General features: G+C 46.3%; 2 protein-coding genes across 3 annotated transcripts in view; one reads left to right on the top strand and one right to left on the bottom strand.

The window, feature by feature from the left end:
* rps15a (ribosomal protein S15a) overlaps nucleotides 1-23616 on the top strand; it is a 61497-nt gene that overhangs the window by 21294 nt on the left and 16587 nt on the right. Inside the window, exons 1-3 of one of the 2 annotated variants that reach the window (XM_028814075.2) lie at nucleotides 15302-15392; nucleotides 17345-17482; nucleotides 20011-20090. In XM_028814075.2, coding sequence (XP_028669908.1) covers nucleotides 17350-17482; nucleotides 20011-20090 — 213 coding nt within the window. In that variant the 5' untranslated portion in view covers nucleotides 15302-15392; nucleotides 17345-17349. Of the gene's footprint in view, nucleotides 1-15301; nucleotides 15393-17344; nucleotides 17483-20010; nucleotides 20091-23616 lie in introns of those variants that run through there. The other variant, XM_051933949.1, reaches the window with a different exon arrangement.
* On the bottom strand, nucleotides 1422-6870 carry LOC114660082 (uncharacterized). Its single transcript, XM_028812586.2, has 5 exons — nucleotides 6828-6870; nucleotides 4502-4743; nucleotides 3598-3768; nucleotides 3279-3480; nucleotides 1422-1736 (listed from the first exon to the last, which is right to left on the bottom strand). The coding sequence occupies exons 2-5, from the start codon at nucleotides 4739-4741 to the stop codon at nucleotides 1621-1623; spliced, it is 729 nt and encodes a 242-aa protein (XP_028668419.1). The 5' UTR covers nucleotides 4742-4743; nucleotides 6828-6870; the 3' UTR covers nucleotides 1422-1620.

The following is a 23616-nucleotide window of genomic DNA, read 5'->3' as shown; positions in this document are numbered from 1 at the left end:
CGGGATGTTGGAATGCAAAAGAATCTGCAGCCGGGGACCACTGAATGGTCCGTCCGCTAATTAAAAGGGTAGGAGAAACGAATGCTGCTCAGGGCGCCAGCCCCCCTGTCGGGCACACATCGTCACCGAGCTCCAGCTCTGCCTTGGCATTCCAGAACAGACCCGCTGTCGGGTCTTCAGACGAGTAAGCGGGTGAGCTTCTGGTACGACTGCAGACCCCAGTGCAGTCACTCGCCTTCTCATTCGCTCTTTCTTTGCCTTCAGTTTTCACTCCTTTGTTCTTTTCCTTTTGCTTATCTGTCATCTTCCCCCCCCCCCACCATCTTTTTCTGTTGCTCTCATTCTTCATTTTATTTGTTCTTTTAGCTTTCCTCTTTTTTCTTTCTCTCTGCCGCTTTTTAACTTTGTCTTCCCTCTTGTCAAACCCTTGTTTTTCTCTGTTTCTCTCGTTCCTTTTCTTTTGCTTTATTTTTTCTTGCCTTGCTTTTTCTTTCTCCCTTGTTCTTTTTTTCTTGCCAGCTCTCCCATTACACTCCACTTGACAAAGATGGCACCACATGTTGGACTGAAAGCCTCGGCCCAACAAGGGGGCGGCTAACTGGTGGGTGTGTGTAGGCCATAGAGGACTCTCCGTAATCGTGAAGGGTGAGGACGCTAATTCAGGTGTCCATCTCGTCAGAGAGCAGGATGTCACCTGTGCCTGATAGCCCAGTTCATATCTGATGGCAGTGCACTTCCATAACATTGCAGACCAAGTTGGGTAATCTGATAGGTGGGAGGAACTGAACGCCGTCCCACCACGCACTCCTAACGTCAAAAGGCGGCAGCTCCAGGGTGCTACTCGGGTTAAAACCAAAATGACAGCCAAGGCGCTTCGGTTTTACTTCAGAAAATCTTTAATAGTCGTTAGAAAGTGAACCTGTTAGAAGTGCAGGTGACCTGCTGTGAGTCGGCCATCCTTTGAAGTGACACTCTGACGGTCTGTCATCCTATCGAGGGCTGCACAGGGGTAGGGGGGGCACAGACCAGTTGAAGTCGAGTCCCAGCAGTTACTCCTCTCCATGGACACAGGTGGGTGTTAACTCTTTTATGGGGGGGTCATGGGAAGCTGCTGGGTCCAAGCAACCCACCCTGGAGGGGGGTCACCGGGGCAGGAGAAATTTAGAGCTGCCATATAAGAAGAGCAGCCCAGAGATGGACAGCCAGAACATAAAGTCATAAAAATGAGAAGAAGTGAGGACTTGATGAGAATGACAAAGATGTCCTGTGGTAAGAACTGAGTGGGGGGGAGTCTGCTGCCCCCTCCATGGACCCTCACTCAGCCAATACGGGATCTGGGAGATGCTTGCTAAGCCAGCCTAGGAGTGCTTGAACCTGATCTGGCTTTATAAGGACCTGGAAGAAACCCACTCAAAAAATGGAGCCCAGACCCCTCAAAACCCCAACATGACGTCCCATTGGCACAGCACAGAAGCGCAAAGCCGTTCTCGGTGTCCCTGGAATTTGAAGGTCATGTGTGGAGAGCCGGCGGCTGATCGAAGGTGCAGGTCCAGGCGTAAGCAGGAGGGTCGGGCAGCAGCAGCTGTGGGCTCCCTCAATTCATGGTGGGCTTTTTCTCTCCTAGTAGAGACGCAGTGCCTGATGGTCCTTCTCCCACCTTCTTGACCACCACAGTATCTGGTCCCCTGACTTTCTCTTGAAGTTTGGCAGGCATGTTGACCGCTGCAGGTCTTCTCCTGTAGGAGATGGGGAGGGGGAACAGAAAGGGGGTCAACAAGTGGAACTCAGTGGGCCGGTGTGTTGTAGAGCAACGATGAGGACCCCCCAGCCCTGAAACACGCATATGGGCAGCCCACTGGGTCACAAACATGTCAAGGCACAACTCGGCCAGTCGGAAGTCATGGAAATAGTGAGCCCTGGGGGGGGCTGCCGTCTGTAACCCAACAGTCGTGTCTGGGGGGGGCACCTTGCAGTTCACCTCCATTACAATGTCCAGCGTTTAATACTCGGAGTGCAAAACTCACACGGGTAACACAACAGAACAAAATCCTAAACGCTCAACGGGCTGAAGACGCACGGGGGGGGGGGGGGGGGTCTTTGACCCGATATTTACTGCACAAGGAGAAGAAGAAAAGGGGGGGGGGGTTGAAAATATCAATGAGATTTGAGAGCCGCAGACCCCTAAAACGGTGAGAAGGCCGATATCTAAACACGTCCAGAAATGTGGAGACCGCGATGGAGGGCGTGATACGTACGTCACATGACCACCATAAACGGTAAGGGGGGGTCAATGAATAAGAAATATTTAATCAAAAAATTACTAAACGTTAACAAATTAATACAATGAAAAATGATTTAAAGCTACTTACATTTATTAATTAGTCTAATGGTAAAAAATATTTTAAGTAAGATATACAGTTCGATTTTTTTAATGCATGTGAAATATATATTTTTATACTTTTTAAATATTAAAAAATTAATAAATATTTAATAACAAAATTACTTAAAACATTTATTTTTAAAATCTGATATAAAAATAAATACAATAAAATTGAGAAATATTTAAATTTACTTAAAAATGCTTATTAAGTAACAATGGTTTTAAATATTTGATAAACAATGCATGTATTTAAAATATTTATGAAAAAAATACAAAACATTCAATAAAAATTATTTTTAAAATTGTGTAAAAATAATAAATCTAATGGTAAAAAATGTTATCAATTATAAAAATAGTTTTATAAATATGTCTTTTATATATAACTTATTGTAATATTGTAAAATTAGTAAACATTAATAAAACTACTTATTTTAAAAATCTGATACAAAAATAAATACAATAAAAAGTATTAAAAATATACAAAGTTACTTAAAAATATGTATTCATTAAAATAAAGTTACAAATTTTTAAGTGTATCGGAAATATTTATGAATAAACATAATGATAAAAAATATTCATTTGCAATTCTTTTAAAAATGTATTTTTAAATATTTAGTTACTTTTTGAAGGTGGTTTAGATAGATAGATAGATAGATAGATACTTTATTAATCCCAATGGGTTTAATAATGTTTAAGAAGCATAATGATAATAAAAAATATGAAACCATGATAAAAATATATTGCACATTTTTAAAAAGTATTGTATATTTATTAAAACGTATTTAAACAACAAAAAATGATTTCAAATTTTTGTCAAAAGTGTATTTAAAAGATCTCTCTAAAGAAGCCTAACACCTCACAGGCTCTCTTGTCAGGTCAGAGCGGCCCCTCGTGTTACCTGTGATGACGTCGTGGGTGTGCCAGGGGGTGGGGTGGCCCGTGACACCGGTGCCTGCAGATGGCGGTCTGCCATGGTGCACGGAGCAGTAGGTGGTGTCATAGTTCTCGGTGACACCCAGGGGGTTCGTCACTTCCTTCATCGCCTTTCCTTCGTGGCTCCGATTCCGATTGTGCAGCCCAGTGGAGTGCAGCACGTGCCGCTGGAGAGGGGAGACAAATGGGAGAGGCGCGGGTGAGCACGTCGTTTGCCCGAGTCGTGGCCCCCCAAACCCTGTGCCGTGCCTCTTAGTTTTTGTCCTTTCTGTCTACTCACGCACCGGTATGACCTCCTTGGGCACAAAGACCTCTCTGCTGTACGACTGGTGGCGCTCCACCTCAGTCAGGGGGCCTAGCGGACCTGGTGAGCGGTGGTGCTGGGAGCTGCACTGGGCCTGTCTGATCACCAGGGGCTTCGAGGGGTCCTCTTTGCAGTTCTTTCCTGAATAAAACTGGAATTAAAACAAAATAAGAAGACACAGTGAGACTTCAGAACGTGCTGACGAGGGCCGTCTCTCTGATATCTTCGGCCTCTGAAGTCCAAAAAAGGCCACAATACTACAAAGCAGGCCTCGATGTCAAAAGAACAAAACCCTGATTGTTGAATAATTTGTTAAAAAAATGAGCAAACCAAAAGACTCTTCAAAAAGAATTTCAGAACAAATGTATAAAATTCAAGAATGATAACAAATTCCAAACTTGGCAGCTCAAAGAATGTCCAAAAATAAATAACACAAATAAAAGACGCGCTGCTTAGTGCAACAATCATCCAAATAATAAAAGGATCAAAACCAAAGGAAACTCTGAGGGCAAAATTGAAAAGAGCAGCAGACTGACCACGCCCCCCACCGTGACATCATCAAGTGCTCCGCCCCTTAGGCTCTACATACAGGACACAGACAGACAACAGAATCCCAGTAAACTAAACCACAAATCAATACAAAGAATCAAAAGGAAACTAAACCAGAATTCAATAATAATAATAATAATACAAAAAATAATCAAATCTCACTACTAACGTAAATAACAACAAAAAGACTTGAGCCCGGGCAATACAACTGGCAGTGCCAGGGCAGAAAGTAAAGTGCATTGAAGCAGATCTGAGCTTCTGACTTAAAGACCCGCCCCTCCTCCTCATTCATTGGTCTTCAATTCAAATGCACCCCCCCGCCCCGGTGGTCTTACGTATTTGTGCGTGGTCGTGTAATCCGCCCCCGAACGTCCATCCTCGAGGTTCAGTGTGCTCTGGTGCATGGCACGGCTCCCCTTCAATGCCAGTGGTTTCAGCTTCTCGGCTTGTGGCTTCCAATAGGGAATCGCGCGGATTTGCGTCACATGGCTGCCCTCGGCGGTGCGGACGACGTCCACGTAGCTGCCCTGCCCGAGCCCCACAATTACCTCTGCTTTGGGGGTATCTGCAGCCATAGCTGAAAAAAAAAAAAAAAAAAAAAAAAAAGCATCCATGAATCCAAATGTGACCCATGCCACCTCAACCGTGGGCACAATGTGGTGAAACCATGAAGCATTCTGGGAAAAGACAACTGACATGTCACGCCATCAGATGGGTGTCACCCTGGGCAGACTAACAGCTAATAGGGTACATGCCCAAGTGCCTCCTGGCATTGTAAAGCATCCTGAGGAACTGCCCTGCACAGACAAGAAGGTCACTAGATGAGCCCACCATGATGGCAACCTGCACATCTCTTAATAATCTGCTAAAATCAGAAAACTACCCTGGACACGTCTTCACCCAACGGGCTCACTCATTCACCTCTGGGCACCCAGCGCCAGTCCATACCCCGGGAGAAAGATGGCTGAGATTGTGTGATGAAAGTGGATCGTGTTCATTCCAACAGATTGTGTATCACAAATGTTTGTAGTACTGCATTTTGTTCTTACAGATGTTTGTGATGCGCCATCTGTTGGAACGGAAAGTGCCATGCATTTTAATTTGACATGCATTACAGAATACATTCCAACGGATGGTGCACTGCACACGTTACCGCTGGGGTCTACATTGATTCATTTGACTTCAACCTGCCTTAGGTGGGTAGCACTGCCGGTGTATTTATAATCAGACCTGCTTATTCCAGGTCAGCATCATGAAGGCTGGAACCAACCCTGGACTGGACACTGGTCCAGCAAGAAAGGACGGTCATGCAGGTGCTGACACCTGCCCACCCATGTAATTTAGCTTGGGATCACAGGAGGCCAGAGCCTATCCTGGAAGCATAAGTAGCAAGGTAGGAGCCCACCCTGGACAAGAAATATTCAAGCATGCACTCCCACCCATTCATCTATTACTGAAACTGCTCAGTTCAGGTCAGGGTCACAAAGGCCAGAACCTCCACTGGAAGCATCAGAAGTAAAGCAGGAACTGACTCTGGAGTGAAGCTGGTCCAGCAAAAGAGACCCCCCCCCCCCCCCAATACTCACTTACCCACCTATTTATGATCAAACCTGCTAAATTCCATGCCCTGGTCTTAGAGCTGCAGCTGATCCAAGCAGCATGAAGAGTAAGGCAGGAATCAATGGCAGGGCGCACTCACTCACTCCTGGGACAGCTCAGCTTTCAGCTAAACCAGCGAGCTTGAGGGTCTCCTCTGGTCTGTGAAATGTCCTCCTGGGCCAATTTAAAATCTCCATTAATCCTAAGACCCTCCCAGAGTAGCCCTGACCCTAACCCTAGAGGGGAATCAGCACAGACACAGAGAGGACACCCGGCGGTGGTCACGGCTCTGCATTTGTGAGACAGCAACACTAAGCACTGCGCCACCGCACCCCCCACACAGCCCGTCTTCATTTCTTACTGGTGTGTCTGCTAAGCCCCCTTAACCGGACCCGCTCCATAGTCGTATCCTGGTGGGCGCCATCAGTCAGGCCTCTGCCTCACAGGCTGCACTCATTCAGCCATAGCTGAGGGGGCTGGGAGAGAAAGTGTGTGATATGAGACCCCCAACCACTTTTTTTTTTTTTTTTTCTTATCGACCCGGAGGCCCCAGGTTCATTTCCGGCTCCTCCACGTGACCCATTTCTCAACAGTAACGAGGGGCAAACTCCACAAAGGCAGGACATTTGAACCCAGAGCTCTGGAGCTGTGAGGCAGCGGTATTTACTACTGTGCACCCCCAACTAAAATATCAATCCATGCATTTGTGAATCCCATTTTTTTGTGGTGTTGTCTGACAGGAACCAAGCCATCGCCGGGCCCACTCACACACGATGGGCCAAATGAACGCCACCATTCGGAAACTTGAGACTGCGACACCCGTCAGAGCTCGGGGAGAACAAGCAGACTGCACGCCGGAGTCACGAAGACAGGAACTGCTGCGACGTGACAACCAAATGACTAAGGTGTCATTAGCAGTAAGGCCACTGAGTGGCGACTTCTGTTTTATTCGTTCGTTACTTCACGAGGCTTCTCGTCATTGCGTGAATTCGTTTTATTGATTTTTTTATTTTCCATTCAGTCGTGAGTTTCTAGTAAGCTCAGGTTGGAATTCCGCTTTACCTTCTGCTGTCCTCGTCTTATTCTGAAGCAAATTTCCCAAAGAAATTCACTAAATTTTTTTTGTTTTTATTTTCCCCCCCTTGAAATAGAAATAAGGAACTTAACTCACCTCCTCACCGAGCCGACTGCCTGATTGACGCGTCGACGCGTTGCCCTGGTGACAGACAGCCTCAGCGGCGCACCTACGCCATCGAGCAGGCAGCGCAAACCTCGAGCGCCGCTCTGATTGGCTGCTTGTTTACAGCGCCGTCTTCCGTTACCTGTTTGACTTCGCCGGCTACACTTGCGATGGGACTCGCTTTGACAACACAGCCGTCGCGTACTTTGTTTTATGGGAGCAGGGACGTCTGGAGGGTGGGCTTCAGAGGCTCAAGAACAAGCGGCATCGGGAGGGGACGAGCATGAAAGGCTTTTTTAACCTGTACGAGAATGATATCGCTAAGCCCCTGAACGTTTTACGTTTGATTCAAATTCCGATCACAGCGCGAAATGGCTAAAGGGGACCCACCCCTCATAACATGAAAGAGCAAGGGGCACCCCTCAACCCAACGCTCATCAATTTCCGAGTACTCCGAGGTAAGACTGCGCGCAAATTATGATATTATCCATCCATCCATTATCCAACCCGCTATATCCTAACTATAGGGTCACGGGGGTCTGCTGGAGCCAATCCCAGCCAACACAGGGCACAAGGCAGGAAACAAACCCTGGGCAGGGCGCCAGCCCACCGCGGTATAATATTATTGAAATCACTAAATGCATTCAGAAGGAAGCAACAGAAAAGTATTTCATGACACATTTAATGATCTGTTCTCACATTGCATGCTGTTAGTGTTAATACACTGTCACATTCCACAGCACTGGAACGACGCTAACAAATGACACCAGCCAGGGATGTGTCACCCAAAGTATGAGCTGGCAGCACATCTCCAGTGGCAGGGGTGCCTATACAAACAGCGAGCGGGCATAGTCGCCTGCCTTTCTAACTAGTGCGACAAAATGCGACCCACCTGAAAGTGCCATGAAAACAGCGGGTTTGGGGTTGGGTACGGAGCTGCACCACCGCGTTTATTTATTTAATGTTGTCTCAAACATTCCCTTCTAGTCCTCCTCAGGGTCTGGGTGGGTGTGCATGTCAGTCCATGTGCTCGCGCACGCGCACATCTCCTTCATGCCTGCACTATGATGCCAGTGTGTCGCCCAGCGCGCTCTTATTGCCGTTCTTTGTGGGTGACATCGAGTTCTGCATTAGCAGCTCCAAAGCCGCAGGACGCCGACCACGACGCGCTTCTCAAGTCCTCTGCTGTCCAACGTCGATGTTCTTGTATCCAGTTTGTCCTTTTCTTTTTAGTCCCCACTTTCACGTGTGGCCTTTTCTTTGAGGATCTGCCTCTGAGGCCAGCAGCTCGGAGTCGCCCTTTCTCTCTTGCAGGTGACACGGGGATCGGGTGGGCGTTTTTAGTGGAAAAGCCAACTGAGAACCTGTAAGGCGTTCGTTTCTCGCCCCACACACTGCGATGTCCTCCTGTTCTCACGCCATTGCCTATCCCCTTCTTCTTCTTCTTCTGTCCTGGTCAGGTCCAGTTCACCGTCTTCTCTCAAGCCAATCAGGGAGAAATCTTCAGTTTCACACAAAACGGCCTTCATGGTGCAAAGCCAGCAGAACGACAAGTTTCTTGAGGGGGCCGATTCATCGTGGCCTTCAGAATGAAGCCATCGCCGGACACACGATGGGCCAAACGAATAGGAATGTCACCATTCGGGAACTTGAGACTGCGACACCCGTCAGAGCTCGGGGAGAACATGCAGACAGCACGCCGGAGTCACCAAGACGGGAACTGCTGTGCTCACCGCACGTCATTCGGCTGTACGGCCAGTAGGTGGCGACTTGTCGAGGCTTCTGTCGTTTGATGAATTTCTTTGATTGGCCTTTTTGTTTCGATGTCCTCGTGTGTTTATGGCGAGTTCAGTCTGGAATTCTGCTTCACCTTCTGCTCTCCTCATCTCAATCGGATGCAAAGAAATTCATCAACAACAACTGAACTTTGGAAACCTTTGAGTTTTGTTCCCCTTGAAACAGAAACATTTTTGAACCCAAAGCTGAACTTTACAAATGCCCCCCCCCCCAAGTGAACAGAATGATGGGCTCCAGTGGTGCGAATGCAATGACCAATCGGCACGAGCACATCACAAATGAATAAGGATACTCTTTATTTATATAGCACCTTTACCGAATGAGGAACATTACCTGCACTGCGGCCATGTGGCGCGATTACCCGAGGGTGACCCTGCACACAGGACCCTCATTGTTGAGGAGCTGAGCGGCTGGACCAGGCCAAGGGGATGCCCATTTATCACCCGACTGTGGCAGATGGAGGGTCATTTCCAGTGTGGGACTGGACCACATGTCTGCCTGGGGGGCTGCCAACTGGAATCCTGAACTGTTTTGTCGTGTGGTGGGTGCAGCAAAGAGCTGAACCAGTGTGTGCTCCCCGACATGATCAGACTGGACCGGACCGGACCTTTCCCATGCTGAGACAGGCTGAGGGAGTTGACCATTAGAACAACTGAAGGAAAGGCTGCTGAAAGTGGGGCTTTGCAGTCCGATCTTCTTCTTTTGGCTGCTCCTGTTAGGGGTCACCACAGCAGATCATCTTGTTCCATCTCCTCCTGTCCTCGTCATCTTGCTCTGTCACCTCAGCACATCCATAAACCTTCTCTTAGGCCTTCCTCTTCTCCCCTCACCCATCAGCTCTATCCTTAGTACCCTTCTCCCAGTATACCCAGCATCTCTCCTCTGCTCAGGTCCAAACCAACGCCATCTCGCCTCTCTGACCAACTTCAGCTGACCCCCTAATGTCCTCATTTCTAATCCTATCCATCCTCGTCACCCCCAAATCTTAGCATCTTTAACTCTGCCACCTCCAGCTCTGTCCCCTGTGCCACCGTCACCAACCCACATAACACAGCTGGTCTCCTGTAGACCTTCCTTGTCACTCTTGCTGATACCCGTCTGTCACAAGTCACTCCTGACACTCTTCTCCACCCTGCCTGCACTTCTCTGTGAAGAATAAATTAATAATCCGTCAGTCAAGGAGTGACGGCCATTATCGAGATGCCTTGTTTGTGTTTTCAGATCAACTTAATGGTCTCCATTTCAACAGACGTCCACTCCAGGACCACCAAATTGAATATCCTCATCCCACTGGCAGCAGTGGTCCCCCCTCACCCACCCCCTCCTTTTGGTCACTTTTTCCAGAGGGGCTGCAGTGGGCACCAGGGTGGGACCTCACTACGCCAACACCTTCGTCGGCTGGCTGAGCGTTTCTTTTTCTTCCTACCTTGGGCTTTGTGTGGGTCTTGAACAAAAGACGTAATCGACGATGGTGTTGGTGCCGCCATCTCGCCCCAGAAGTCCTCTACTGGAATTCATGAATGGTTTCCATTCAGCTCTCAGGTTTCGAGTCGACGTTTCCATCATTTGTCCGTATCGGCCTTCACTCTCCATGACAAGCCAGCTGAGTGGCACAGTGACCCTCACTCACAGTTCCTGAGACAGCGATGAGGGTGACTCACCAATACAGGCCCCCCCCCCCCCATATTGTCGACAAGGCCCCCCAATCAAACCAGGAGCAGACCTCATAATATGCACTCTAAGAGGGACCCCAGTAATGAAGCCCGCATCCCAACACTCAGACTCTCCCACATGTCACCGATTGGAATTCCCCTGGTCACACGGGGGGCTTCGGTGACAGTAATCAAGGTCACAAGTGAGACGCCACCTTCCAGAAATGGCCGCTTTTATAAGCTCTGGGCCAGCAGGGGCGGGACTTGTGGAGATGATGGGGGCGTGGCCTCTGAACAAGACCGTTAGCGCCCCCTGGTGTCCTGAGCAGAGCCAATCAGGTGGTACTCAGACGTGCATGCGTGACAATATGCAAACAGACCACAATTCAAGTCAAATCAAATTGAATTTGATGTTATTGTCCCAAGAGAGATCACAACATAACATTAAAGAAGAAGATGGCCATGAAATAGAATCTGAGTACAAATAAAACACAGCAGGAAACGGGACACTTGGGATGATCACAAATCAAAACTAAACGTTCTCCTCCTGCGGTTTAAGCCTATGGGTCTTTATTAAAAGTGATTAGTAGCAGGGGGTCTCGAAAGGAGCCTTGAACCCGCGACCTGACGGCAACCACTGGAATGTAGTGGGGGAGTCCCGTCTGTCAGAAGACCCCCTGCTTTCTGCAAGACTGGACTGTTGAGACCCTTGTTATGTTTCTGGGGTTTTTTTTTTAAACTCCTTTTTATATTTTGATTTCTTCCGTGGGCGGCACGGTGGCGCAGTGGGTAGCGCTGCTGCCTCGCAGTTGGGAGACCTGAGGACCTGAGGTTCGCTTCCCGGGTCCTCCCTGTGTGGAGTTTGCATGTTCTCCCCGTGTCTGCGTGGGTTTCCTCCCACAGTCCAAAGACATGCAGGTTAGGTGGATTGGCGATTCTAAATTGGCCCTAGTGGGTGCTTGTGTGTGTGTGTGTCCTGCGATGGGTTAGATAGATAGATAGATACTTTATTAATCCCAAGGGGAAATTCACATACTCCAGCAGCAAAAAATATTAAATTAAAGAGTAATAAAAAATGCAGGTAAAAAACAGACAATAACTTGAATAATGTTCAACGTTTACCCCCTCTGGTGGAATTGAAGAGTCGCATAGTTTGGGGGAGGAATGATCTTCTCAGTCTGTCAGTGGAGCAGGACAGTGACAGCAGTCTGTCGCTGAAACTGCTCCTCTGTCTGGAGATGACACTGTTTAATGGATGTAGTGGATTCTCCATAATTGATAGGAGCCTGCTGAGTGCCCGTTGCTCTGCTACGGATGTCAAACCATCCAGCTCTATGCCAACAATAGAGCCTGCCTTCCTCACCAGTTTGTCCAGGCGTGAGGCATCCTACTTCTTAATGCTGCCTCCCCAGCACACCACTGCATAGAAGAGGGCACTCGCCACAACCATCTGATAGAACATCTGCAGCATCTTACTGCAGATGTTGAAGGATGCCAGTCTTCTAAGGAAGTACAGGCGGCTCTGTCCTTTCTTGCACAGCGCATCAGTATTGGCAGTCCAGTCCAGTTTATCATCCAGCTGAACTCCCAGGTATTTATAGGTCTGCACCATCTACACACAGTCACCTCTGATGATCACGGGGTCCATGAGGGGCCTGGGTCTCCTAAAATCCACCACCAGTTCCTTGGTTTTGCTGGTGTTCAGTTGGCACCCTGCCTGGGACTGGTTCCTGCATTGTGCCCTGTGTTGGCTGGGATTGGCTCCAGCAGACCCCCCGTGACCCTGTGTTCGGATTCAGCGGGTTGGAAAATGGATGGATGGATAATTTAATAAACCACCAAGAAAAGTAACATTGTAACAATGCACGCTACAAACCAACATACAATTGTCCGTGACTGAAAACAGGAGGACCGCCATCGTGCCTTCTCCTCCTGCTCGGGCGTGGAGGACGGAATGGGAGGAGAGGGGAAGGACGCCCATTGCGCCCCCTCCGTCATGCTAGTTCAGTACGCACTACCTGCTCATGTGCCCACCCCCAACTCGTCACCGGAGTTGTTTTCCTCTTTGCACCGGTGAGTCACGTTGACAGTTCATTTTCCAAACAGCGCCTCATTCGCTTTTGTCTCTGCTACAGTCCACATGCACCTCTGATCCACGTTGACTTTTCATTGTTCTTTGCGGTTCCGGCTGCTTTTCTATATATAATCCACCAAGTCGCCAGACCATGGTAGTAGTGAGGGGGGGCGTACACAGGGCAGGGACGTAATCAGTGCGAGCGTATGACCCGCACTTACTGGGAATTCCTCGTTCGTGGGGAACAATTGCAAGCCCCGGTCCCCATCACGAATGGGGTTCAACGGCTTACCCACGCCTCTCGGCGCCGGGTAGACACACGTTGATCCATTCAGTGCAGCGCGTGCAGTTACCTGATGGAGGAATCTGTATAACATTGACAGAAGTGTTGTTTCCATGAAAAACATTTGAAGCGGTGGCCATGGAGGGCAAAATGAACAGTCAACGCGGCTTACAGCTGGATTTGGACCGCAGCACAGACCAAAGCGAGTGAGTACAGTATGTGTTTGATGAGCTGTTCGAGTTGGCGGGCGGTGCTCTGAGGTGCGTTCCCGATCACGTGGGAGGAGGGGTAGAGTTTCTGGGCGGGGCTTTGTTGTTCCTTTCCCATGGTTTTCGATGGTGGACGCGGTCGAGTGTCGTAACCGAAAAGAATAATGAAAAGTCAACGTGGCTCAGAGGTGCATGGGGACTCCTAGCACAGACGAAAGCGACTTACGGGGTGGTCGGTGAGTTGTAGCGCCCGGGCACATGAGCAGGCAGTGGGAATGCCTAGAGAGCGAGGGTGGACGCGGGCCGGGGAATAAGGAGTGTTGGTGGGCGGGGAAACGTTTTCCGTGCTCCTGCAGGACCATCTAAGAAGACGCATGTTTGTCGCGGATGTGAATTGCTGTATGTAGCGTGTAAAACAGTTTGCTATGGTGCACGCGGCCGTGCGTCGTAACCAAAAAGTCAACGTGGCTCAGAGGTGCATGTGGACTGTAGCACAGACAAACAGAAATGACGGCGCGTTTTCCGAGGCGTTGCGTCCGAGTTGGTGGGCGTGGCTGTCTTGCGTGCTTTCCATGGATGGCTACTTGTTGGCGGCTTAGTGTATATGGATGTTGGCGTGGCGGCCCTGTGCAGTTGCACTGTTTGCAGATGCCTAAGGCCGCCCCTGCAGGACAGTAACCGCTCAATTAATTTGCCTAGGAGTCCAGTAAACAAAAAACCTGCAGCCATAGTGAGACCCCAGGATCGCAGTTGTAGAGGGTATGCAAACGGGGCGACAGAACAGACCCCGAAGGGACCCATGGATCAGGACATGCATGTCAGATAGATAGGGACGTGACGTCACGGGAGGCAGAGCCTCACTGGTCATCATGAAAAGTAAAAGAACTAATAATGAGAACATAAAATATAAAGGCGCCCACTGCTCTGTGCTATAAATTTCTTTTCTGTATGATTCCAATAACTTTGATCATTTTTACAGTCAAAATCGCTAAATGTGCGCATTTCCTGTTCAGATACAGCGGAGAAACGCGAGGTGCAGCAGCGACGAGTCTCGCCTCCCCTCGGACTGCGCTCTCCTCACACACTGACGGGGTGATGCCTGCGAGTGGCGCGTGCCTGTCGCTGTCTCTCTGTATGTCGCCAATATAAGGTCGGCAGACACGTTTATTATACACCCTACCTTTCCACAGCCTGCCTAATATCTTTAATGGATGGGTGTGACGTATTTAGTTTGCTGATCGGACATAAAACAGCAGTGAGAAGGCACAGGGTGAGGCAGACAATACCGTGTCGTCCTGAAGGGGGCGCTCGTGTCTCCTGTTCTTCTCCGCAGAGGCGCCGATCAGTTAGCGACATCAGAAAGTCAAGTGCGCTGCAGCGGGCCGTTTAGTTTGATTTTTGGTTCCTATTGACTGCCAAAATGGAAGATTAAGATTTTTAAAACTAAAGGAAAATAAGGAGGACTTTTACAAGAAAGTAACGGAGATTTTCATGGAGAAGGACAGGTGTGTGGACTTCACTTACAAAAAACGGTAAGCGGGCGGCACGCCCGGCGTTTGGTTCCTGCCTTGCGCCCTGTGTTAGATGGGATTGGCTCCAGCAGACCCCCGTGACCCTGTAGTTAGGATATAGCGGGTTGGATGATGGTTGGATAAAGGTAAGCCCATAAACGGTTTTTAATTTTATAAAGAATGGGATCAGACTAAGAAAAAAAGCAATCCAATATTTAAAAACTACATTTTGACCTTCTTTTCAAAAAATATTCTTTTGTTTTTCTTGAACAGTCTGTATTAAAATTGATTAAAACATCAAAATTAAAAGCTTTTAAAAACAACTAAATATTTCAAGGTCAAAACTGAAATCCATTTTTGTACACCACTCTACACTTTCATTTGTATTGAATGAGTATGAACTGTGGAATCGCAACGGCAAATTTAGAACACATGGAGGGTGCGGAGTAAATGCGCTGTCTCCGGCCGCTATAAATGTAACGTTCTTTCTTAGCCAAATATGTGTGTGTAAAGAATGCTGATGAGATATGAAACATAACCAGCAGTCACGTCAATTGATTCAGCGACTCTTTGAGGTTCATATATTTGTAAATCTGACTCTGAAGGAGTCACCAGCCATGAACCTCACCGCACGTCACTGGTCTTAAGCGCACGTTCCCAAAGGTAAAGGTGAGTTTTAAGGTAACAAACATTGCAACATAGAATACCTGCACAACAACGTCAGTCATCTGTTTCGAGCGGCTTCGCGTTTAGACGTAGAGCCAATTTCAGACGCAGCGCTCGCTCTTGAGCTTCCATTCTCGATTGAGCGCCCCTTCCAATTGTAAGTCCCGCCCCTAACGTCACGACGTGCCTACGCTTGCCCCCGAAATCGGCGCGTGCGCCCTCTCTCCTTCCTCTTTCCGCCATATTGCAGAGCTGGTAAGGTTGGCGATGCCGCTTGTGTGTTTTGAATCTTTTTAATATCTTGTGCATCCCTGACTTTTGTAGGGCGCTGTGATTAGAACCGTAAGCACCGGATCCCGCTCTTTTGAGTTCCCCGAGTTTGTGATGCAAGCGCCGTCGCCAATTTATAGAAAAGTCACGTATCGTGTTATGGGGGGTACAGGCACTCATCCCCCGCCAGCCTTTTTTTTTTTTTTTTTATTATTTTTTAAGGATCCCGACGCACGCCCTGAGCCAGCGAGCCTGTTATAAATTGGCGCAGAGGCAGATTTGGAGGGCCGTCGGGTTTGTTGAGGGTGTTGCTCGTTAACACGACACGTACGTGAGTTGCGGTGTTACTCCTCGGTCTCCTTTCGTTGTGCCTCCTTCCCCTTGAAGAAGCCGAGAGTCCCATCTTCGGCTGCGGCCTGCTGCTGTAACGCCGTGAACCTGGCGAGCCGTCACGGTCACCATGTGTTGCCTTCGCGGTGTTGTAGCACTTTGGCCTTATTGAAGTCGCCGGATGGTCTTGCAGAGGGCAGAGTTGCATTTTAGTTGAACGTTAATGCATTTCGGGGGCTACGCGGGGCCTCGTCTCTGTGCTTTAGAAAAGGTGGCATGTCAGAGAGCAGCTTCGCAGCCTCCTTGGGTTCTTTTGACATTTCGCCTTCCATATTTCAAGTTTTATTAGAATTTGTACATCAAGAGTAATTTCACAAGATGGGTTCCCGGGTATCAGTGTTAAAGGAAGATCACAGAGCCCCCAGTTATTTCTTGAATTTCCCTCGTGATCTATAAAGTATCTATCTGTCGACTCAGTTTGGTGGACTGGGATGAGTACTTTATGACAGTGGTCTCAAACCGGTCCTGGAGGGCCGCAGTGGCCACAGGTTTTCATTCTAACCCTTTTCTTAATTGGTGACCTGTTTTTGCTTCTAATTAACTCATTTTCCTTTCATTTCAATGGGTTTGTTTTTAAAGATTTGTTCCCCTGAATTGCCTCATTTCTTTCCTTCAATGACATGTGGAGTGAGGGAGGCAACAGAAGACCAGCTAAGTCAGGGCCTCAAATCTCTCACCAGTTGCTTCATGAGGCGCCAGGTCTTGTTGTCAGTTAAACTTTTTTTAATTTCATGGCTTGTTGCTGCTCCCATAGTGCGACATTTCGATTTTCTCTTTTCTAAGAGCACTGCTAAAATGTTTTGGGGGTCCCGAGCAGAATAACATTCCTGAAACCCTCACCTTTCTTTAATTTCAGATGTTGTGTGATGGACACCAGTTGTTTTGGCTCATTTTGAATCTCATGATTGTTTGGCTGCTAATTAAGAAAAAAGAAACGATTAAGGAGTTGGGGGTCTTCGGGAGCAAGTCAATTCAAATTAAGGAATTCAAAAGAAGTGAATTAGCAGCAAAAAATAGGCCACTAATTACAAAAAGGGTTAGAATGAAAATCTGCAGCCAGTTTGAGACCGCTGATTTATGATCATGTCAACAGCCTTGTCAGAATGGTTAGAAGACATCTTTATTGCAGTAATGTGCTGCGGTGTGTGCCCCTCTGTGGTACAGCAACCTTTCTTTATTACTTGCATTTTTTTGGTGTGGTGTAGAATGAGTTGGTGGGTTTGACCCCCCCAGTGGCCCCTGAATTTGGATTTCTTAACCAGCAGGTCACATCACCAAGCCCCAACGAAACCACATGTGCCTCCAGTTTTGAATTCCTGAGGTGGTCTTTTCCGTATACGCATGACGTGTGCTCCCCGTTTTTGTGACGTGCCTTTCTTCTGGTGACGCTGGTTTCCATTGCACAGTCCAAATCCATGCACTTTGACCCTGTGTGATGGGAGGGGAAAAAAAAAAAAATTGGGTGGGCCGGATCTTTTATTTTCGAAAACGTGTCAAAGTTTGTGATGAATTTGTTTTTAATGTGTTTTTTTTTCTTTTCTCCCCAGGCAACATGGTGCGCATGAATGTCCTCGCCGATGCGCTTAAAAGCATCAACAATGCAGAGAAACGAGGCAAGCGCCAAGTCCTGCTCCGGCCCTGCTCTAAAGTCATTGTACGCTTTCTCACCGTGATGATGAAGCATGGTGAGTGCCTTTGCGTCTTTAAGGGGTGGGTGTCCTGTCAGGCCCTGCTGTGTGGGCCTGGGGAATTGGAAATGGTTAAGATTAGAAGAGCTCTTTTGGTTTCCATTCCAGCTTGCCACATATGTTCCAAGGGTGTTAGTGAGGCCATCTGGGCTTCTTACTGCACCTGGGCATTGGGATTCACAAAAAAAGAGCACAAGCTAAGCAGTAACTGGTAAAAACTGCTGTCGTTGTTTAGATGAGACATAAAACAAGGGTCCTGACTCCCTGTGGTAATAAAATATCCCTGGGCATTGAGTGTTTCCCAACATCTTGGCTAAATTGCCCACCATGGCACTGATTACTCTATAGTACTTCCTTAGAAGGCTGGTGTCCTTCAACATCTGCAATAAGATGCTGCAGATGTTCTATCAGACGGTTGTGGCGAGCACCCTCTTCTACGTGGTGGTGTGCTGGGGAGGCAGCATAAAGAAGAGGGACGCCTCACGCCTGGACAAACTGGTGAGGAAGGCAGGCTCTATTGTAGGCACAGTGCTGGACAATCTGACATCTGTGGCGGAGCAATGGGTGCTGAGCAGACTCCTGTCAATCTTGGAGAGTCCACTGCATCCACTGAACAGGATCATCTCCAGACAGAGGAGCAGCTTCAGCGACAGACTGCTGTCACCGTCCTGTTCCACTGATAGACTGAGGAGATCGTTCATCCGCCACACTATGCGACTTTTCAATTCCACTCGGGGGGGGGGGGGGGTAAACATTAACATTATACAAAGTTATTGTCTGTTATACCTGCATTTTTATTACTCTTTAATATTTTTATCAGTATGCTGCTGCTGCTGGAGTATGTGAATTTCCCCTTGGGATTAATAAAGTATCTATCTGTCTCTCTTATAGTGCCTTTCACATCTATCTATCCATCCCTCCATCCATCTCCTAATCATCCGTAGTCTGTAATTGGTTAACAGGTTCTCTTAACCCCTTTGGTACCTTACACTCACCACACATTAGCTCTATCATCCGCACCATCCTTGGGTGTAGTGGCTCCCCACCGTCTGTGTAAAGTGATTTGAGTTGGTTAGATAAGTGCAGCATAAATGTCATAAATTAATTCAGATGTGTTTAAATACACATTCAGAATTTAGAGGGTAACAACAGTGACATATTATATACTTGTATATAGTTATTGTTCAAAAGCTGTGGGTCTCTAGTTTCGTAGTTGGATTTCATGTTAGGCTTCCCCTTGATGGATACCATTTTACTTTTAGAAAGTGCTTTATATTTGTACTTTTGTGTAGTTTTCATTTTGACTCTCTGTTCTCTGGTGTGCATTTGGATATTCGGTTCATGTTATTTCATGCCTTGGATCCCTGGGAAGTGCCATAGAAATTGGGATTTTCCGCAGACCCTTAATCAGTAGTCCCACCCCAACCTAATTTGATAGGTTAGCGGTGTCGCCCCTTGCGCCCATCAGTTCATATTTGTTACACAGCTGCCCACCGGAGTGAGACATTGTGTTCCTCCTGCCTGTGGCCATTAAGAAAGAAGAAAAAAAACATTATTAACTGTAATGATTATAACTGTAATGACTATATCCCAATTACAGGGTTACGGGGGTCTGCTGGAGCCAATCCCAGCCAACACAGGGCGCAAGGCAGGAAGCAGACCCCGGGCAGGGCGTCAGCCCACCGCAGATGATTATAAGTATTTAACTCACAAATACCAATGACTTTATTTTGTATTAATCATGCTGCAGAGAGTTATAGGATTTATTACTTCTATATGAATTTGTTCTTTTAGGTAGAAAAAGAATTAAGCTTGTGCACAGAATTATATGACTAACATTCTTTTATGAGAAAATGCTGACCTCTTGATACTAACAGAACACCATGTGATATAATAAATCAATGTGATTGTTTTCTTTACTCTTAAATATGACAAAATGTCATTTATGAATGAATAAATAAGGATTATTAATCTAACCAATTATAATGTAATGAAGATATTAAAGCTATAAGAATGTAATCTCTTTATAACTAATGTAATGAACTATAAGAAACTGCTTAAATTGGTCTTGTGTGTGTACTGAGAAGGGCGTATTCCTTAGGAATGCGCGTGCCTGGTGGCTCTTTATTTTGGGATACTCCTGTATGTAATAAATCAGGATGTAACCGTAATCTAGGTATGACCTCAACATGAACTGCTACGTCTTTTCTCTTTGTTAATGAACAAGCTAGGTGATAAGAGAGAGAACATTTTTTCTTTTAGGGAAGTCTGTCTGAACCCAAATCATTTGATTGAGCTGGGGTGGAGGGCAGGGCAGTCTGTCTTTTTAACTCGCCAAGAATAAAGAAATTGCTTTTTATTTTTAAATTGGTGTTTTTCCCGTTTTTCGACTTCAGCATTCACACCGTCCTTGGTTTTGTGATTATCAGCTGTGACTGAGGGAGCTGGTTAGGTAGCACCGTGACAACTCCAGTGCTTTATTTTTCAAATGTAACTTTCTTTTTTTCTTCTTTTACTCCCATCAGGTTATATTGGCGAGTTCGAGATAATCGATGATCATAGAGCTGGCAAAATTGTTGTTAATCTTACCGGCAGATTGAACAAGGTAGGCCTTTGGTCTTGATCACGCTTTGGTGTATCAGTAAGTGTTTGTGGTCACTGAGAGGAGTTAAAGGGATACTTCATCCAAACGTGTTTTTTTGTTTTCCCATATGATTCGTAGTAATGGCCTAGAAAAATGTTTAAACTTGCATTATCGTGGATAATGAAAATGGCTGAATTTATGGTAGAATACAATGCTGTACAACGGAAAATGTCCCATGTGGGGGAAGATAAACTTTCATGTTACTCTTCTAGCATAATCCACATGTCTGTTATCCAGTTGTTTGCTCTCAACATGCAAAACACATGCATTTTTTTGCTGAAATATTAATTGTTTAATACGTCTGGAAAGAAAAGCACACAGCATAAAAAGGGACAAAAAAAAATTACAAGTCATGTGGGATGGAGTTTTGAAATTGAAGATCTAGCTCTCCTCCACACCCATTGGTCAAGAGTCCTTTCTTCAGTTCAGAGTTTCCGATTGTGATTTGTGTTGCCTTTTTATGCTGCGTGCCACAGCTGTCAAACTCGGGGCCGCAGTGGCTGCAGGTTTTCATTCTAAATCTTTTCCTAATCAGTTTTCACTGCTAATGAACTCCTTTTTCTATTCATTTTCATTGCCCTCTTTTTAAGGATTCAGTCCACTGAATTGATTCGCTTCTTCAATAAATGACAGCCAAACAAAAACGAGCCGACGGATGACCAGCTGAATTGGAACATCAAACTCTAGCCATTTTCACTCCAACCAGTTTAAAAGCACATGAAATGCAGAACATTAAGACAATAATCAAGCTAGACTTACATAAAATAGGACAAATGGCATAAATCAGGGGTGTCCAACTCTGGTCCTGGAGGGCTGCAGTGGCTACAGGTTTTCATTCTAACCCTTTTCCTAATCAGTTTTCACTGCTAATTCACTTTTTTTCCCTTCATTTTAATAGCCCCATTTTTTTTGATTCTTTTCATCATTAAACTTCAGCAAATCAGAAATAAGATGTGAAATGAGCCGACGGATGACCAGCTAAATTGGGCATTCAAACTCCAACCACTTTACTAATGAGAAGGCGATTCTTGCTGTTCATTAAACCCGTTGTTTAATTCCGTGGCTTGTTGCTGCCCTCATTCTGCCACAGCGGACATTTCCAAAATGGTTGATTTTCCCTTTTTTCTAAGGACAACATCCAAATGTTTTGGTGACCTGAGAGATCAAACTTACTGAGACCGCCGTCACCTTTCTTTATTTCCACATATTGTGTGACGGGTACAGGTGAGCTGGTCGTGTGATGGCTTGTTTTGTGTCTCATTATTGTTTGGCTGCCAATTAAGGAAAATGAAACAAACTAAAGGGGTCCGAGTCAAGTTAATTATAATTACGGCAAAAGAAGTTAATTAGCAGCAATAACTGGTCACTAATTAAGAAGATGGTTAGAATGAAAACCTGCAGCCACTGTGGCCCTCCAGGACCGGAGTTGGGGACCCGTGCTGTATGCTGACATTTCCAGAGGCATTAATTTATTAGCAAAATAATACTTGTGTTATGTACGATGTGAGCAGATGACTAGATAACGGACTTGTGAATTATGCAACATGAGGACCGTGAGTTTCCCCCCAGGGATGTTTTTTATATTGTTTGCCATTTTACATCATTGGTCACTATTGGCTTCATTCTATCAAAGGAGACAGGAGATTAAAGATTTTCTTGGCCATCATTTTAAACCAAAAACAAAAACACACACATGTGGTAATCAACACAGTGGCATCACTTTTGGGGCAGACCATGCCAGCTGTCACCATCAGAGGGGCGCGGCACCCATATGACTGCCCATAATTTTAGTGTTTTGGACTGAATCAGTGAGGGTGACACCCACCACTCTGTAAAACGACGGGGGTCGGCTAAGCTTGAGTGTTTGTGGGTAAAAATTGCCAAATGGACCAAAGCTAAATGCACTGGTTGAGTGTCCACCATTGTGGTTTACTGTGCTGAATTAAACGGCGGGGTGTCTGTGTGCGGCATTGTTTCAAGCATCATCAACTGTGCGTTAGAACTTCTCTTCATCAAGTCACCTAGGGGCCTGTGGGGGGGTCTTAATTCAGCTTTGGTTACCAGCACTGGGTGATGCCACTGAAGTGACATAACCAAATCTCACGTTTGGGTGAAGTGCTCTTTTAATGTTCACATTCACTTGTTTGGGTAAAACATTTGTTTACAGCGGATGGGATGGGCTGGGTATTGAAGTGGAGTCGAGTCATTTTATGCATTCTGAGTATCTTCTCGCGTCCATTTTCTAAATTGTATTGACAGAGGTGTCCACGTTTTGTCACTGAGTCTGGTCTTGGATATCGTATTGGGCTCATTCATACTGTTAGGCCAGACTGAGGTCGGGATCAAATTACAGAACTTGTGCTGTGCCTTTAGAAACGAGGGTGTCGAACTCCAGTCCTGGAGGGCCGCAGTGGTTGCAGGTTTTCATTCTAAACACCTTCTTAATTAGTGACCTGTTTTTGCTGCTAATTAACTTCTTTTGCCATAGTTTTAATTAACTCGACTCAGACCCCTTAGTTCTTTCTATTTCCTTAACCCTTTAACCGCCAACTCCCTAAATATTCCCCAAGCCAGGCGAAATCTGAACAATTTTTGTTTTTTTACTTTTTTACATTTTTTTACATTTTTTACATTTATTCAAGCAGTATTGACCACTAAATGTTGTGCAAGTTGCCAGTGTATACACGAAATCTATAAATGTAACCTGAATTCTCAGCTAAGCAAAACATCTTGATACCAAACCGTGCCCTTTTCAATGGTAGATACTGTCGAAACTGTAAGCGGCCCTTCCACGACAATAAACTTTCATCAACTGCAACTGACGGTCCTGGCATGTAGGGCAACTGAAATGCTTCAAATAAATGATCAATCAAAGGACGTAGCTTGAACAAGCGGTCGCGGTTTGGATCTTTCTTATCTGGCTCGTTTCTGTTGTCATTCAAATGAAAGAATTTCAGCAGCAAAGAGAATCGGTTACGTGTCATGACAGCTGCAAAAATAGGTGTTGCATACATAGGATCTGTAGACCAGTACATCTCAATATCTGGTTTTCTGATTATTCCCATCAACATCAAAATCCCAATGAATTTTTTCATTTCGTTTTCATCAGTGTCAAACCAAGCACGAACACGGGAATGTGGAGGTAAATTGGGATTTTTCTCAATAAACTGTGCTGCATACAGATTTGTCTGATGAACAAAATGTCTAATCAAATCAGGTGACACAAACAGCTCATAAAACTGCTCAGCAGTGTAATTGTTTACATCAACAATAAAGCCACACGTTGCCTCAAACGGATGCAGAAAAGGTAGTTCACCTCGGGCAGCAGCCCAGCTGAGATGCTGGGGATACACCCACTCAGCGCCGTCATCCGATGCGTCTTCATTCACAATATCATGCAGCGCACGTTGCTGCTCATCACTGTCACTAAAATCTTCTTCAGAACTGCTACAATCATGATCAGAACTGTCCAAAATCGCCTGCAAAG

This window comes from Erpetoichthys calabaricus, chromosome 11, assembly GCF_900747795.2.
Source record: "Erpetoichthys calabaricus chromosome 11, fErpCal1.3, whole genome shotgun sequence".
Classification (NCBI taxonomy): Eukaryota; Metazoa; Chordata; class Cladistia; order Polypteriformes; family Polypteridae; genus Erpetoichthys; species Erpetoichthys calabaricus.
This window is presented reverse-complemented; position numbering and strand designations above follow the sequence as displayed.

Excerpts from the sequence above, each read along its gene's own strand:
- LOC114660082 (XM_028812586.2), bottom strand. The coding sequence starts at position 4,741 with ATGGCTGCAGATACCCCCAAAGCAGAGGTAATTGTGGGGCTCGGGCAG. Across the intron at positions 3,481-3,597 it reads TGCCCAAGGAGGTCATACCG|CGGCACGTGCTGCACTCCAC; the intron begins GTGCGTGAGTAG and ends TCCCCTCTCCAG. Across the intron at positions 1,737-3,278 it reads CACCCACGACGTCATCACAG|GAGAAGACCTGCAGCGGTCA; the intron begins GTAACACGAGGG and ends CATCTCCTACAG.